The sequence below is a fragment of the Felis catus genome, chromosome F2 (assembly GCF_018350175.1).
Source record: "Felis catus isolate Fca126 chromosome F2, F.catus_Fca126_mat1.0, whole genome shotgun sequence".
NCBI classification, from domain to species: domain Eukaryota; kingdom Metazoa; phylum Chordata; class Mammalia; order Carnivora; family Felidae; genus Felis; species Felis catus.
The window spans coordinates 52,655,566-52,674,935 of NC_058385.1; the positions used below are offsets into that span (position 1 = coordinate 52,655,566).

General features: G+C 36.0%; 1 protein-coding gene across 7 annotated transcripts in view; it reads right to left on the reverse strand.

Annotated features, from left to right (window-relative positions):
• ANGPT1 (angiopoietin 1) overlaps nt 1-19,051 on the reverse strand; it is a 244,476-nt gene extending 225,425 nt beyond the window's left edge. For 3 of the 7 annotated variants that reach the window (XM_045050092.1, XM_006943348.5, XM_004000054.6), the window contains exon 1: nt 18,142-18,798. In XM_045050092.1, coding sequence (XP_044906027.1) covers nt 18,142-18,438 — 297 coding nt within the window. In that variant the 5' untranslated portion in view covers nt 18,439-18,798. Of the gene's footprint in view, nt 1-18,137 lie in introns of all 7 variants that reach the window. The other 4 variants (XM_045050094.1, XM_045050093.1, XM_045050095.1 and 1 more) reach the window with 4 other exon arrangements.
• Nucleotides 19,052-19,370: the final 319 nt, after the last annotated feature.

Consider the following 19,370-nt stretch of genomic DNA (forward strand, 5'->3'; position numbering starts at 1 on the left):
CTTGACTCCTTAACACATTCTATACTATAAAACCTGTAAATGTGTGGGGTACAACAAGGAATGGAAAGTAGAATGGGGCTCTTTACCTCTATCTGAATTAAGAAATTTTAAAGCACCCTAGGATTGTCCTTTCCTCCTCTCATTTGAAAAGGTAGAAATGGAGTCAATCATGTCTTATGTGGTACTGAGAATTACTCTTGAGGCACCTGGGTGGTTCAGTCAGTTAAGCATCCAACTCTTGATTTTTGCTCAGATCATGATCTCACAGTTGGGTGAGTTCGAGCCCAGCATGAGGCCCTGTGCTGACAGCATGGAGCCCACTTGGGATTCTCTCTCTCCACTCTCTCTGTCCCTCCCCTGCTTGACTTTCTCAAAATAAATAAAAATAAACACTAAAAAAGAGAGAAAATTACTCTTAAAGTCATCTGAAGTTAACAGCTCCACATGACACAAATACAGAAACATTTTGTCATAATTTAACATTTTTTCCACAGTACTTAACTGCCTGAATAAAGCATTTTTGTAATGTTCCCAGTTCTAAAATATCAGTGTTATCTTTGATGAAGACTTCTGTTTTATTTTTCTTGACCTAAGTACTATGATGATAGTCCCCTCAGAAGTTCACCTGTTCCCTAATTCTCTAGCTGCTTTCTCCAGCCTTTCATCTGTTTACTTCATCACCTTATTACTTCAGGCAAGTATTAGAGCTGCACAGGCCACTCTCCCTGCAATCCCAACTCTGGTAATTCATCCTTTCATTAAGCAACTGCAGCATCCAAAACCATTTTCTCACCATTACTGTATTACTATTTATGTCCTTTAAAAATTTGACAGTACGGTTCTATTACTGTGTCCCTTCCTACCAAATTCCATTGCTTAAGAGTGAGTTGAAGGGTCACAATACTTATCATACTTACTTATTAATGAGTATCACATCCACTTATCAATTTATCCATCCAACCATCCATCTTTACATCTATCCATTTATCTAATACTATATGGAGTATGGGGCAGGAGAGATGCAAGGAATTTGCTAAGGCATAGAACACACAAAGTGAAGGAAGAAGAGTAAATCATGATAGTGTAATATAATTTCTAGGATTTAGATATGGCTGAAACATAGAGAGCCATGGAGAAAATTGTGAGAGATGAGATTAAAGGCCAGTTTAAGTAAGCCACAGTGTTTGAACCCCAGTTTGAGGGTATTTTGGAGCCATTGTTGAATTTTAACCATGAGAATGGCATGATTGGGTTTTGACTTCTGGAAAAGCTCTGGTGCCCAGTGCAGTTTGTCCTGGGACAGATATTAAAATCTTGCAAAGTAATTTCATATATATCATGCCACATAATTATAACTTCTGTAATCTTTCTTTCATACGTCTTCCTGCTCTCGTTGCTACATCAGATCCTAGAACATTTAATCTTGAGTTTATATTCTACAAAACTAGGTCACCCATTCACCATCTGTTTTATAACTTACCTTTCTGTAAATAAAAGCCTTTAAAATCTACTACTTCCTCTGAATTAAAAAAAAAATCAGCTGAGGATTATGGACTACCCCAACACAATTTCTATGTGTAATTCACCATTTTCAGAGCTTTCAACATTAATTTCTTCACAAAAGCAGAGAAAAAAGGGAAGAAAGAAGTGAAAATTGGTATGAAATGAATAAGTGACCACCCTATGATTAAAGTGGATTCAGAACCGGTCTTATAGGAAGGCAGCTGCTTGGGGTTGAGGGGAGGATGTGAAGTTATTGAAACCCTATCCAAAATATTTCTTGTAGGTTTCCTTTACCCACAGATTCTGCTACTATTTTTAAAGGCCCATCCATATTTATATTGGCCTGAGAACAGTTATTTTGAAAAGTGATGGAAATTTTAACCTGGTTAATTTCCCATCATCTCCACTTCACTTGACTTCAGTCTAGATATACCTATTTTTCTTTAAAAAATAAAACTTACATTACTTTGATGACAAAAGTGGCACATGTGCATATCATACAACAAATACAATATGCATACAAGAGAAAACAAAAATATTCAAGCACCATTAAAAACAAATCAACACAAATGTTTTGGATGTGTTTCCTGTCAATGGTTTTATGCATATACTTACAAGTACATACCCACCTCTCCACCACCCACTCTCATCACACCAAGTCAAGTCTGTGATGTATATGGAGTTTTCCAAAGTGAGGACAATAACAGTGTCTACGTACAGGGTTGCAAGGATCATATAAACTAACACCTTTAAACTGTCTGTCCCAGGATTGGTATATACAAAATGCTAAAAATATTAGCTAATATTTTTCATGGTTATAATTATTCAGGTACACTAATATATTCACTTAAAATTTTGTGGGCATTTTCTCTTGTCAAAATATGATTTTTTAACAGACGTAGTTGTGATGTCACTGAAGACATGGCTTTTCATTAGACAATCCTGGGTTGGGGCGTCTGCTGGTTCTACTCTTTACTGCTTGTGGGAGATAATGCATGATTTCCTCATTTGAAGCTGTGAATAATACTGCTTATCTTTCAAAAAAATTTTTTTAGGGTTAAAGATCATGGGTCCAGGAAATCATAGTAAATACCAAATAAATAACAATATTTGTTTCTAATGTTCCTGCTACGATAGCTGTAATGAATATATTCATATATATTGCTCTTTCCTTCTTTTGAATTATTTCCTTGGGAATGATTCCCAGAAGTAGGATTACTGAGTCGAGGGTTATAAACAATAGTTATGTTCTTTATATTTACTGTTATGTTGTTTTCCATAAGTTTCAACCAATATATAATGTAATAAGAAAAGCACTTTATATATTCAAGGAATGTTCCTATACCTGTTTCATTCAAGTCCACATCCTCTGCTCATCAGTTAAGAAGAAGAGAATCTGGGATGGATTTTTATTGCAGGAATTCCAAACCACTGGGAATTGAACAGATGCTGCTAACTCATTTGACATTTAGGAGACCACCAGTCAGCCGTGCTCAAGAACAGCTTTCAGAAACATCTGGATTTAAACTTACAGCCTAATCATGACAGGTTAAGTAGTAAATAGTTATAAAATAGCTTCATGCCTTGAGTGTCAAAAATCTGAATTCACTGAGATTTTTTACAATTTTTAGATGATAGAAAAATTCAAATAATGTAAGCATTAAGACTCACATAAACTATACAGTATATCATTTTGGTATTACGGTTGACTTGGAATTTAGGAAGGCTCAGAGGATTTTTACAAATACTATTTGAAGGTAAGAAAAATCCTTACAAATAATTATTTTACTCAAAGGAGCACTTTACTCAAAGGAAACTATCTTTGTGCAGTCTTCAAGTTACATTTATTGAATTTTAATTTATGTGAACCTAAAGTAGTTTACAAAAATAGAGAAAGGTAGTAAAAATATTGGCTTAAAAACCAACATTTATGACATTCTACTTATGTCATGAGCCTTAATTAAATGCCAGCCTCTGGAAGGCAGAGATCATGTCTGATATATTGTTCTTCAATGATTACCATAGAATAAGTACCATAGTAAACCCTTGCATGTATGCCTATGGAAATAGTGACTAATCCAGTCACTATTATTGCATTAATATATTACCTCCAAATTCAGTGGCTTGTAACAACCATTCCATTATGCTCATTAGGCTCACAGACTCTATGGGTCAGGATTTCAGACAAGGCACAGTGGGAATGGGTTGTTTCTGCTCCATGATGCCTGGGACTTTAACTTCACATCTGGAGGTAATGGGAGTAAGTAGGGGTTGGAATCACCTGAAGGCTCATTCACTCATATGTCTACAGCCTGAGATGGAATGACTCAAAAATGGCGATTTGTTAACCAGAGCACCTACACATGGCCTCTCTATGTGGCTTGACTTCCTCACAATATGGTGACCTCAAGGTAGTTGGAATTCTAACATGGCAGCCCAAGGCTCCAAGCATGAGTATTGCAATGAACAACATGGAAACTTAATTGCCTTTTATGACCCAGACAGATTCAAAGAGAAGGGAATTAATTCTTTATGAGACAATGACATGCAAGATACTTTACTATTTATATGATATATTACTATATATGCATAAAATACTACTATAACCATTTTTGGAAAACACAACCAATAATTACATTCTAGTGCTGTTTTCCATTTGACTTCTACTCTTCCACTGTGTTAAATTTGTATTTTCTTTGAATAGTTTTAGTACCCAAACATGGTGGGGAGTTTTTGCTTCTAAATTTAAAAACCGTAAGTGGTTTTTCAAACTACACCTTCCTAAAAGATTCTGATACACCCTACTGAATGGACAGGTAGAAATGATTGCCCAGTAATCATAAAAGAACCAATCACACATTAATCTCATTTCCACAGGGGATATTTTGTATCTGAACATAAGAGAAATTCCCAAAATATTTGGTGAATTATTTAAAATACAAGCAATTTAATAGGCTTATAGAGTTTGTTTGAATGTTTTAGTTGCTTCTGATATATTTTTGGCCATGACTTTAAAAATTAGATACAGTGAAAGATATTTCATAATAGAATAATATATAGGGATATTTTATGCTTAAGATAACTAATTTCCATAGTGATCTTTTTCCCCTATAAACTGCATAAGTTTAATTTGTGAACTCAAAGTATGTAAGCTTTGGTCCCATACGAAACAAAATGATCACAAAATAGTTTTCCTTTCTCTCTGACCTGGAGGCTGCTTAGCTCCTATATATACTCAATCCTCAGTTAAGAGTTTTCTTGAGTACTGAGTGTGGGATTTCTACTTTCACTGTCAACTTTAATCACTTATTTGAATTAGTTTCCTTCGTTCATCAGTTTATCTTGATTGTCAGTAAAAGATAATGACAGTTCTACTTTCACAGTGCTTATTAATTTTCTGTTCTTTTTTCTAAGCACAAATCTTGGATCAAGACTACTTTTATATCCTGAAGAACTAAACTAAACTAAAATAAAATAAAGACACATATGGCACATGGTCATTTTCCCAAAAATATTATAAAAGAACCTAATTCATTAATGTTGAAGTGTTAAATAATCTCCCTTATTGACTATATTTTTTCCTATTTGGTCTTTAACCAAAAGAAATACAACCTATAGCTACACTGTAGTGTTTGTAAATAAAAATGCAGATAAACTAGTTTAAAATATCACCTTTATTTGTATACTCATATCTGTGTAACATCAACTGTGTAAGTAACTCATTATTTGAAAAAGAATGTAAAAACAACAAATAGTTATTTGCCTCTGACATGTTTTCGGTTTAAATAAAAATTTGCATCTGGTCAGGAAGAGTGCTAAGAAATAATTCTCCTAAGAATACTAGTTTTCTTAGAGCATTTCTTACACATGTTTGGTGAATTATTCCAATCCCTAAAGAAGATTATTTATTCTGAATATATTCTCCAAAAATTTAGAGGAAAACATCATTCATTTGAACCTCTTCCTACTCTCCATCAATCAAAATTTGTTTTAATTTGTGAAGGAAAAGTGAAAGAGGCATGAACAATTAAGAGCTTTAGATATAGCCACTCAGAATTTCTGAGTTCAGATTTTACACTTGTGTCAAAGTAAATATATAACCTTTTAAAAATCATTTGATTTCACTGAACCTCAGTTTGTTTATCTATAAAATGGAGATGATGATACCTACTATTTATAAAAATGTGCTTATCTGTTTGGATGATGATACTGCTTAATGAAGGTGGACTTATTAATACCCTATTTGTTACTCAATACCTGTCTTCAAATAGAATGTCATTTTCATACTTGCTTTGTGGACAAAATATCTGACATCCATTGCCCTCTTTGAGATAAACTGACATATTCCATTCACAAAGCAATTGTAATTTCACTGGCAGGAGATGGGATTATGCTAAATGGATGAGATAAATCACATCATAATCATGTGTCCACCTAAAATACAAACTATATCACTAAATATAGGAGGTCAATTCCCAGCTTCTATTAATATGTATTTGCTATTTTGTCAGCTTTTTTTTCTTTCCTTTTCTTTTTCTTGTCAGCTGACTCTTGAGAGGAAATGAAAAGTATCAAACATGGTAGATGAAATATTATAAATATGGAGGGGATGAAATATTAGAAATACAGAGGGGATAAAGAAAGAAACCCTTAAAATTAAGAAAGCTTTATACTCCTTAACTTAATAGTTTCCTGCAAATTGGGAAAAGGTCCTTGTTATTAAACATTAACACTAATCTTTCAGACCATTTCACTGACCAAAAGTTGCCCCTAAACAATCTAAGCACCACAGCATGCATTTACTCATGTATATATCCTACCAATAGCTATGGAGCACCAACAACATGGATGTGCCCCACACTGCCGATCGTCATCATTCCATGGAGAACTGAGGTCAAGCAAATAGATACACATTGAATTTTTTTCCTCCTTAATGTGTTTTAATCTCTCCTATTATGCAAAGGTGGATGAAAAGCATACCTGAATTCTACTTTGCCCCCATCCTGTCTTGTCCTCTCTCTTCTTTGGGACTACTTGAAAAAGAATGAACAGAAGGGAGTTAGTCTGGAGTCGTTCTACCTCATGTGCTTGATAGTTACAAAAAGCTACAACTCTCAAAGCCCAAGCATCTGAGTGGTCAGGCCTCCAAGTTCAGGAAAAAAAGAGGAAGAGCCATCACAACTCTCTGCAAGTAGCAGTGTTTTGGCCTTGGACCAAAATACCAGAAATATTTTAATTAATAGGGACAGTGATAAATAAAATAGGAAGTGAGATAAGAGGCCATTGCCTGAGAAAAGAAGGCTTTTCTTCTCATTTTTACAACTCTCTTGAATGACCCACAAAAAAAAAGTGCATGCAAATAATATTTTAAGTTCCAGGATGTGCTTTTGCTTTTCCAAGAAGGATTGTCCACAGATAAATCTAAGAGGGAGGTCATTAAATGGAACGGAAGATATATAGAATAGACAGCTTCACCCCATGTAAAGCAATTGTAAGCCCTTCTTTGTGTTTTAAGTTTTTAGATAACTAGTCAGATTCAATTAAGCTCTGTAACTTCAAGAAATGGTGCTTCTAAGGAGATAGGCAGGAGGGACTATAGACGTGGGATTCCTGGTCTGTTAACAGACCTGGGGGAGGCTAGAGAGAATTGGGCTATTGTGCTTCAATCAGCAGCAATAACCTATGTGTCACAGTCAATTTAACCACGGAGCTTTAGAGATAGGATGTGGACAAATGACTGAAACAGCACTTGAGAAAGGGGCGAACACATTTTGTATGAAAGCATTAAGGGTTTAGGTGCAAAGACTACTACAGAAAAAAATTTTTTTAAATAGACTTAAGGTTTGAAGATTGACAAGAAGGGACACGGCAAAAGTTGCTATAGCTAATCCCACAGTTGGTTAAGATCATAGGTCACGGAGCCAAACTGCCTGAAATTGGAGGCTGACCCCCCACCACTTAGCCACTAAGTAAACTTGGACAAGTTACTTCCCTTCACTGTGCCTTAACTTGCTGATTTGCTATGTGGGAAAATTATAATACCATCTACCTCACCCTGGCTTTTGAAGGTATTCAATAGATTAATACATGTAAAGTCCTTCCAAATGGCTTGATAGTTGGTAAAAGGGTTCAACATTTAACTATTACTATAACCCAGAACTGCCCCCAAGGAATAACTAATATTTACTTAACATTTGCCATGTGAGAGAACTTATGCAAGGTAATTTATGTAAATTAACTTTACTCCTAGCAATCAGCCTATAATGTAGGTACTGTTATTACCTCACGTTTACTAATAATACAAATGAGGCACAGAGAAGTTAAGAAAGTTGCCCAAGGCCACATAGCAAGGAAGTAGTATTGTCAAAATTCAAATCTAGGCAGTCTGGCTTTAGGTACAACACACTTCATCACTGCATAGCTCTCTCTTTGACATAGAAAAAACAGTGGACACAAACAATGCGTTTACTATCTATTTTAGTGGGTTTAGGCTTCTCAACAACAGCGGCTGTAGTAGATTCATCACTGTCTCCCAGTACCCAGCAGACCACCTTGTGGATATTTGATTAGATAACTGGCTAACTGGCTGCCTGTCCTTTGTGAATAGCAGGTGTTTAGTTCTATGACTTATGCCTGTATTCTGAAATCCCACAACAGAACTCACTGCCATCTCTTATGGAGCAGTCCTCTGGACATTGCTATAGTCCCACGATCCCTCACTATGCCCCCAACCCCCAATAAAGGGACAGTCACTGGAAAACTTGTTCATTCACCCTCTCTCTTGCCCATCCTGTTTCCTGCACTTCCACGCCATGGCTGCCAGTACAAGCAGCATCACATAGGACTTATGGAAATAATGCCAGAGAAGAGAGCGGGGATGAAAAGGAATGAGTTCCTTTGAGTCCTTTTGTCCTTCCTGCTCTAAGGACTGCCCCCATCACATATCTTTTCTGGTTTCAAGTCCCAGAAGTCTCCCCACTACAGAATGAGAAGTAGGAGTTTGGAAAAAAGTAGGCCATTGGAAAGCCAGAAAAAATTATTAGGATTCTCATTTCTAACATAATAAGAAAGTTAATAATAAATTCATATAAGGCTTCACTTTGGAGCCCTCACTCCTCAGTATATCAAATGGCCGTGTATTATTCATCTCCTAAAAAAAGAGAACAAGCTCATCAGGGCCAATACAATTAAAGATGTCACCTTCAGATGATTGTCCTCTCTCAGCACATTGTGATATGTTGCAGCTTAGGTGTATTTGGAAAGTGGATTTAAGTTTGGTTTTATCGAGTCTTAAGTAAATTAACCTTCTCAGTCAGGATAAATGGCTTAAACAATACCAAATAATCTTACTTGCATTTTATTAATGTTTCAGCACAAATGAATATGAAATTGGCAATTCTGAGATTCCTTTTCCTGCTATCATATACTAGAAGTAAAAACAAAGGTAAGCTAAGTTGACCTAACAGGAATTATTGAAAATTCTGAAAATATGTAAATGCCTACTTAAAATTCAGATCTCCTTTCACTATCCTTAACAATGAATTCTATTCTAAGTGAATATTGTAGCTTGAGATATTACGTATTTTCAGTGTAATTCATGTTCCGAAATTTAAGATAAGTAAATATAAACTATCATGCATTTGGATAATTCAGGAAATAGGTAAGTTATACAATCTGCTATTAATTGTCCAAGAGTTATCTATTATCTTAACATATTTTGGTCATGTTAGGTATGGGTGGGCCTCAACATTCTCAGAGTCAAGAACAACCTGTATTTTTGTAACTTACACATTAACATTCTTTTTTTTAAATGTTTATTTATTTTGAGAGAGAGAGAGAGAGAGGGAGAGACAGAGAGAGAGAGAAAGCAGGGGATGAGCAGAGAGAGAAGGAGAGAGAGAATCCCAAGCAGACTCTGTGCTGTCAGCACAGACACCTGCAGGGGGCTTTATCCCACTAACCGCGAGATCATGACCTGAGCTGAAATCAAGAGTCGGACACTAAACCGAATGAGCCACCCAGGCGCCCTCACATTAATAATCTTAACCTGGCTTTGTAGATGGCAGAGTTGGACATTCTTACGCTAACTTGTCAAAAAAGATTCAAACTATCAAACATTGTTTCTTCCTGTCTGCCAGTAGACTGGTTTTGGCAGCTTTACCTCACTAATATTTGATTATTTGGAAGTTTGATTGCAGTCATTCTGAAACTATATTCCTTTGAACATACAGGATCCCCTGATGAATGCCTCTGGGGGAGGAGCTGAGGAAGAGGGTCCAGGCAGGATCTCACTTTGGTTCCCTTCTAGCCCATCTATTTGCATCTAGATTATATATGAAGCTTCTACCTAATAATTTGCTTGGAAACGGGGTTCCACTGCTAAGAAGTATTTGGAATTTATCAGTTCATTTGTTCAAAAATAGTAAACCTTCAGTATATTATTCACATTTTAAAGTTATAAATATTCAATTTATTCAATAAGTTATTCATTTATTCAATAAGTATTAAAACTAATGATTATTATAGCTCTGTTCTTATTACTTAAAAGCTGGGTAAAATTGGAAAACAAAGAGAAGACTAGTGATTTAGCAATAAGGATACAATTCTCACGTCTTGTATCTGTGCAGTTGAGATAAGGTGGATGCAAAGTCTGCTGGGTGTAGCAAACCTTTAGCCACAATAAATATCCACTGTATTTTAATATAGCCAATTATATATTAACAGTGAAGAGAAGAACAGTGTTAAAATGTTTTACAAAATCTTGGGATTATCTCTAAAGGTTTAGTAGCAAAATGCACTTTGTAGTTTTAAAATATTTATTCATTCTCTGAGAATGGAAACCCTCTAATAATCTTTAGGGTCTAGTACTATGATTCAACTCATTCAGGTTTCATGATCCTAATGAGTTAGAACGATACATGTAACTAAATTTTCAAACAGACCACCTTTCAAAATTATCATCAGCAATTCCACAGAAATATACAGTAAGTTTACGTATTTGATACCAGTGAGTTTGGTGGCTTCTATGTACACATTACTGTTTCAAGATATTCACATCTTATTTGCATATTACTAGTATTTCAGCTACTGATTTACTTTAGGTACAGCTTGATACTTAACGTTAATTTGCATGCTCTTTCAATAATGCAAAACAAACTTAGGAACTACATGCCAATGCAGACCCGTAATAAGTAACCTGTAGCCATGTAGCATGTATATACAAGTAACACTTATTATATTTGCTATACTCTATATTCTCCAGTACTTATCACTAAATATGCAAATGTCCAAATATGTTATTGATTAAATTATTAGCTGCCAGTAGGGTTATGCTGGGCTTTATGTTTTATACCATTTTCTCTGTTAAATATTACCTTTTCATATGTTTGAAGGAAGAAATCAGGTCATTTGGCTAGGTAACCTAGACCAAACAAACTCAAAAACCTCTTACTTCTGCTATTTCTGTGTAAGAATTCGAGAAAAGTGTTTGGTACAGAGTCTCAAAATATAAAGAAAAGACAATCCTTGGAGTGCTTCATTCTTTAGAAACCTCTTTGATAAGGGAGGGGGCATATCTTTTGTACACTTTGTAAAGAGATTTAAACACTAAGAGGCCCTCCCTTCTATGACCATGGGGCCAGAACCAAAGGAGGTTTGGAACTTCCCAACTTCACAGCAAACGGATAATCTTGTATTGGAACAAAAGGGGAGGATGACTCAGAATGTAATTAGGGTTGTGCATCTAAGCAAATGGTATTAAAAAAAGAAAAGAAGACAAGGCTCAGGAAAAGGATGCTGTTTCTACACAGAGACAAGGCCATGGCAGAATGAAAACAAAACTTCCTCAAATAGCAAGTTACAGCATAGCAGCTGATAAACCTTTGTAAATTGTGCCTGAACAACCCACTTGTTGCTCCTCCCCTCCCATCATCTACACAAATGGGAATACTTGTAATGCTTATACCTAAAGCAAATGATAGAGGGAGGAAAGGTTTCTAAATAAATTGAACCTAAGAGGCTGAGCTGAAGCCCCAGTGCCATGAAAACAGAATGCCTCTGATGTTTTGTCAACATTCTTGCTGATGCCACAACCAACAGGTTGAAACAAGTACATAAAGCAAAGAACCCTGGCACCAAGGCCTGGTAAACCCAGATGCTGGTGATCTGCATTGTTATTCAGGTGCTTTTTCTGTTCCAACATGTATTTGCTTTTGGAATATTTCTCTGTCCACATAATAATGGGCAGAGGAAAGGAAAGACATGAAATTTCCTTGCCTGTAACTCCTCTAAAATGTCACCTCACAGCATGTCCAGATACCAAGCCAAGAAATGGCTTACTCAGGCTCTCTGCCAACTGGCATGGACCTAAAGATTATTTGACCTCCTGGAGGGCGATCTTTTTCCCACACAACAAACTTCACAATTTACCTTGCAATGGTCCCAATATTAATACCATATTCCTTTTGTGGTATAGGACAGGGGTCGGGAAACTTTCTGTAAAGGACTGGATATTAAATGTTAGCATCTGTGGTCTCTGTTGCAACCCTCAACTCTGCCTGTGTAAGAAGAAAGCAGCCATAGACGTTACATAAACAAATGGGTGTGGCTCGGTTTCAATAAAATTTTATTTACAAATGCATAGACAATTACATTAAGGAATGGGTGTGGTTTTATTTCAATAAAACTTTATTTACAAACACAGGTGTCAGTCAGGATTTAGTTCAAGGGCCATAGTTTGCTGATCCTTGATTTAAATGATGGAAATTCAGAAGATTAAAATTTCTCCTAGTACATAGTTAGATGGGTATCACAGGGAATATAGTTGAGTGTTTCATTTTCACACAAATATTTAATTATAGCCCAAATCTACTCATGGAATTCATTCATTTCTCTATTCATTAAAAAAAAAAAGTATTCTTTCCAACTATGTTCCAGGTATTGTCCTAGAAAAGTAGATCTGCTATAAAAAATAACAGACAAAATAATAAATAAAAACTAGTGAACAAGACAGGCACAGTCTCTACCTCATAGAGTGTAAGGTTTAGGAGAATATCTTTTGCAAACATTTATTGAGGGTCTACTATGTGTTATGTATATAGGTATACTACAGAGAATAAGACAGACAAGGACCTCTTCTGGCATTTACATTATAGGTAGAGGGAGAAAAAATAAATAAGGTGACAAACAATAAGCAATAAGAGGTCATGCTGTGCCACAAAGAAATAATACAGCATTATATGACAAAAAGTCACTTAGTAGAATTCAGGAAGGTGGTAGGTAATAGTGCTCAGAAAAGACTTTCCAAGAAGATGACTTCCGAGCAAAGACCTGAATAAAAAGAAAGAGCCATCCATGCCAATATCTGGAGGAAGAATTTTCCTAGGTAAGTAAATAGCATGTAAAGTCCCTGAGACAGAAATAAACTAACCTTTTATAGAAATAACAAGAAGGCTAATGTCATTTGAGTAACTGGAATAAGGGAAATGTTGTAAATGATGAATCTAGAGGGGAATATGGGGGCAGATCATATACAGCCTCAATGTAAAGAATTTGCATTTTAGTCTTACATAATGAAAAACTGTAGGAAAATTTTAAGGAAAAGAATGATACATTCATATTCATTTCAGATCACATTGAACCAATAATTCCATATGAGATTCGTGCTACTTAAAAAAGGCTTCTGTGAAAATGGCATGGTCAGGGGTAAAGAACAGTTGCAATCACCCATAGTAAAGGACCTACTTGCCCTGGTTCAAAAATCCTGCAATCTGCCAAGACAGACAGTTTGAGAAGAGGCTTGCTTCTTCCTACAGAGAAATCCAAAAGACTATGATAGCTCCAACTGCCTAACTTCTAGGACTCAGAAAGGTTTTTCTGTCTTCTTGGATCTTTTGATTCTAAAATATAACAAGCAACAAATAAAACCTAACTATTCATTGAAAAGTTAATACAGGGGAAGACTCCCTACTTGGCTTGAAAACTAAGAGTTGATCTCAGATGAAGTTGGTGGGGACATTTCTACAACTGGATTTAAAAGACAATTATTCCTTTAAACTTTCTTGGCAAGTGCTATTTTTTCCCATCTTAGTGCATAAATTATATATGCATATTTTCTTCAAGTTTAGTGACAATTTTTTAAAAACATACTTATCAATTGTCCACTCATTTCACACATTCAGGAAGCACCCCTACAAGCGCAAATAAAACACAGAACATCCCCTCTGGCTTATTTTGCATAGTCACGAGCCACCAAAACAATGCACAGATGGGAGGTCATTTCCAATTACATAGATTCATATGTGCACATATTATACGCAAATATATGTCATTATTGTATGCGGTAAATTGTTGCCTACTGGCCTGGAAGTCCAAAATTATTTTTTCCTCAAAGGAAGGTCCAACTGACCCTCAAGTAAACTAGCACAAAGGATTTAAGCAAACTTTAGCCTATAAAAGCAGTTACAAACTCTCCTAATTTTCATTATTTTATTCTAGCACCACACACTGGAGCACCTGATGTCTTTTATTTAACATTATGATGGTAACAGAGATATTGTTCAAACCCTTAAAAAACATTTCAGATATACATGGGTAAAGAACTATTCACTACACTCAAGGGGACTCATACTCTGAGTCGGAAAACAGCCTCAAAACAAATAATGAAAATAACAGGAAGTGCAGTGCTAGCATGACACACGCAATGAACGTATTATGACAACATGGGAGAACTCAGCCTGGGAGGAGAAGTGGAGCGCAGGTACATGTCTTAGAGAAACTGGCAACAAAACTGACTCGAAGAATAATTAAGTGGACAAGACGGAGCAAAGGTACAAGTTTTTGAGATCCTAGATCACTGGCTAAATGCAATTTGGATAATTAGTAACCACCTACTCCAGACTCAATATTGTTTTAATATCAAGACAAAAGTAATTGTAGGATGTAGTGCTTGCCTAAATGACAACTTACAATCTAGTTAGGGAGGTAAAGGGTACACCCAAAACAAATTGTTAATAGTACATGGTAAAGTATAGATTGCAACACATAGACAATGCATCCATTTATTCATTCAACAAATATTTACTGTCTGTCTGCAAAGGACTGTATACTGTTTTAGGCCCTGGGGATATGGCAGTAGGCGAGCACACAAAGTCTCACGGACGTCACATTCTGGTGGATATTAATATGGGTTAATATTGGTAATATAGGAGTTTCAAAAAGATGATTATAATTCTCTGAAACAAAGAATGTAAGTAGAGGATGTTATTAGTCAAAAATTGCTGTCAATAGAAACATTTAGCCAAGTGTTCCAGTAAAACCTTCACACTTATTAAAATATTTTGGATGGCAATTCATACCTACATTTTCTACTAATAATCATCAATTCATCAATTTTATCTAATGTAAAATATTTACAGTAGCTAGACCCTTGTTCTCTGTTACAAGGCATTTTTTTTTACTCAATTTATACTTTAAACAACAACAACAAAAAGACATCATTTGGCGAAGGCAAAAGACATATACATATACGTATACATATTAGTGAACTTCTGGGATACAGGAGAAAGAAAACAGTAATTCAAGAAGCACAAGACATAGTGACATTAAACAGTAGACATTTCTCTGTCAAAGAAAGGTAGAAAGGAATCAAATGAGAGTGGCAAAGTCACAAAGGCCATTTGTACTTACTGTTAATATCCCAAGACCTGGTCATCTCAGGTATTGGGTACGGTTTGCTCATAATTCTGAAAAGAACTATACAAGTGAAGACAGTTGAATCTAGATACACAGCTCAGGTGTTTTACCCAATGAAAGGATGATTTTTGAGCTTATTATTTATATTGCTCTTCCCCATCTGACAAGTGAAAATAATGCTAGCAACCTAACTCACAATTGGTGTTAATTGACAGGTTACTATGTAAAGTTGATCTCCTTGAATGAAATCCATCATATCAAGAGACAAGTGCCAAAACAGTTCCAACACTTATGGTGAGCGACACATCATTTGCCCCCTCGCATACCTTATTTCTCATCTTGTTCAATGGCAAGACCAGAAATGAGGTGTGAGAGTGTAAGTAACAGCCAATGTCTTGTGAAGATTATTTGTAAAAGAATCCAGTTTACCAAACTTCATGGAAGGTATCAGATTAACATAAATTATCATCTGTCTGCATCTAGCATTTGGAACACACATTCTACATCAAAAACTTTCCTGGTAGTGATGCCATGAGCTGCATAATAATCACCATGCTTTGATTAATTATTTTGCTAAATGGATGATTTAATTACATTTACACTGATAACCTCAGTTTCTGCACTGCATTGCTTTTTATGCTAACACAACTATTCGGAATCAAAATAGAAGTAGTACAACTTGCAGTATTAAGCATACTAAATAGTTACAGTAAAAAGATTTCCATTTGAATTATCAAAATAAATACATTACAAGAAATTTAGAACCTGAAGTAAAAAAATCCTCTAATTAAGGGAAACTTGAGAGAGCTTTTTAACAAGTTCTTTGCTGAAAGAATTTATTTGGTTTCTTGATCCTCCTACCAATCGCATTAACAATGACAAAAGATATGCAAATTTAAGCAGACAATAGTCAAGCCAAATGCTCTGACTCATACCAACAGGGACATTTTCAGCATATAATCAGCTCAATTCACGTTAGCAAGGGTCAATGTAACCAAAGAATATTTGCATAGTTATGCTTGGCCATAATCTGAAAACTATGCCATAATCATTGACCAAGAACAATGCAAACAAAAATCAAATTTATTTCACACAATAAATTAACATACGAAACATGTGCATGACATAAGCCCAATAGAATCACATATTTACCTTATTGCTGCTGAATCATTGCATAGCAACAAAAAATATGCATTACTATGTCTGAATCACCATTTTGACTCTATGTTTTACATAAACAAAATATTACATTTTTGGTAGAATAGCTTGAGTGGGACAATTTGGGACTAAATTTCCCTCCCAGCCCCTTCAAATTATCCAGACTAATTTTAATGATTGAATTCTCATTAAAAACTAGATGGATGCTATAATGAGAATAGTAATAAGCAATTTAACCAAATTAATTTGTTTACTATTAAAATATATTTTGCTAAAGATAAAACAGATATCCTATTACAAACTACTGCTACAATTAGTGCTTGAAATTTAAACTACAATTATCAAAAGGGTGCAGAATTTGGTTTGCTTTCTATTTCTTCCGCCCCTATTGATCTTTTTCACCTGTAGTCTACAATAGAAAGATTAACTACAATTCCAGGCTTGGAAACTCTGAAACTACCCAGTTTCAGTTAACTTGTCAAATAAAGTATCGGTGATCTTAGTTCAGTCCCTAGTGGACAAAAGTAGAATAACTATTACTCGCATGATTCAGCAGGCAGTGCTCTAAGTGAGCATGACAACTCGGGGGAAAACAGAGCATTTGTCGTTTGACTATCTTCTTAAAGTGTTTGCTCTGTTAAAAGACTAATTTAAAGGAGACCGGACTGGCTATGTTTCTATCTATAAGCACCAAATGAATTTTTAGTAAAGATCGCCAGGAGAGAAGAATTTTCACAAATGTGACATTGCCACCCTTCTACTGACATAGTTGAATACTCTTGTTATCTGCTGTTTACCTGTTACACAAACGGAGAGCAAAGAAAGAAGGAGCTGCAGAAAGTATGTCCATATTTTAATAGACATATTTTCAACAAAAACTTCTAAATGGTTTATAGAGGAAAAACTGAATAAAATGTGCATTTTGATTTTTATAAATTGGGATTAACTGCATATTCAACATTACCATTCATCTGGATACTTCCTGCATGGCACTGTGGTTACCACAATGTCCTGAGAAAATAGGTATTTCAGGACTAAAGCAAAGCCTACACGTGCTCAGCTCCAATCTGCAGGTGCACGCTCTGAAAACAGCAACCACCAGCTCAATCTCTCCTTTCCCACTGGGCAAACAACCTCTTCCTGAGGAGTTCACATTAAAATATATCTTCAGGATTTTCAGGGATGGAAAAAATATATGACATAAATCTGTCTTCTACTATTCTATTACTTGCTAAAATTAATTGCCTTTATATACTTACACAATTTCTCCAACCAAATATCATACTTTACACTTACTCTCATTTCATATTAACTTTACTAGAGGTTGAGAGAAACAAGTATTTGGTGATGATTCTTCACCCTAGCTGCACAAAATTCCTGGTGTGAAATTGATTTGATTCTAAATTAGTATTGTCATTATTTTGTTTTTTCACCAACTTTCTCAAGACACACAGGATTTTTTTTTTCTCCAAGTTGGGCTTTGACAGAAAAATCAAGCTAAATTTTAAATAAGAGGAAACCAGAAACGTCATAAAATGTGCCACTGCTAGGCACATAAAAGGGTTGCCACCCTACCTTCACAGGCTTGCACAACAAGCCTGAAAACCTTGGCTCACCCATGAAGTCACTGGGAGCCAGCCGGCTTGCATTTGCAAACACTGCCTCCCTCCCACCCCCACCCCTGAGCAAAAGGTAAACACACAAATGCCCCCCTAAGGAACTCTAAGTTAGCTGCAGTGCAGAACGGAAAAGGCTCTGTGCAATTAGAAACTGAAAGCAATCACTTACTTTTTGCAGCCACTGAGTATAATTTTCCATCACATGCTCCAGATGTTGAAGTTTCTGGGAAGAGAAATCCGGTTCCACGTGTGGAGCATCTCTCTGCAGAGCGTTTGTGCTGTACTGGTCTGTCGTACTCTCACGACAGTTCCCGTCGTGTTCTGGAAGAATGAAAGTGTAGGCACACTGCCCATGTTGAATCCGGTTATATCTTCTCCCACCGTTTTCTGGACTTCGCCGCTGGTTGCTGCACCCTATGTGAGTCAGAATGGCAGCGAGGAAAGCAAAGGAAAGGAAAACTGTCATTGTACTGCCAGCTCTCTCCTTCTGTGCCTCTCGCAAAAACTTGCTCCTTTCTTCTGACCTTTAAACTAGTCTTTATTTTAGGTAAAACTGCTTGTTTGTTTGACTTTATCCCCCTCAGAGAAAACTTTTGAAAAAGAATCACAGAAAACTAGCCATTTGTTAGCTTTGTTCTAAAATGTTAGTTTTTTTTTTTTATTTCACTATAATGGTAGTTTCCTTGAGATATTTATTGCATAGTAGCTGAGATTTATTGTTTCCTCTCTGTGTGACCGTTCAGCGTGGAGCCTGCCCGAGTCAGCTGCGTGTACATATTCTAGACCCTTTCCCCTACCCTATCTGCAGCAGATCTGCTATTTTCTCCCAGACCTCAGTGAGTTTTATTAAGGTTGCACATCCAAGCCGAGCTGGAAGCAGGCAGCCTTTCACAAGATGACTTGACAGGAATGCATGAGTGTGCCCCTATGCTAAGGGTGGCTGATGGCTTGGAGCAGCGGATCGTCTTACAAATTGGCTAGATGCGCAGGACCTCGATCATGTACAGCCCTCCCGCCCCCTTCCGCAGACAATTGCCTCCAGCCTTTAGAAGATCCCGGGCAAATCAATAAATAGAGCAGTCCACCTTAATACACTTTTGCTGTGCATGCTGACCTACTAAAACCTAGCAAACTAGCACTAGGTTTTTAAAGTTAGTATGTAATCGGGGAACTCTAAGAAGAAACATTAGCATAATGTCCAGTAAAATAATTTTTGATAATGATGTCTGTATAAATATTTTAAAAAATTATCCTTGACTCTGGGAAAAAGAATTTAAAAACATTTTTAGAGATGGTATTCTCTCCTTGTATTCACTCAGACTTTTAGGAGTTGGAGACAATTATCAGGGAGGGTCAAATAAGCAAAACAAATTTTCATAACTTGTCACTCAAAGGAAT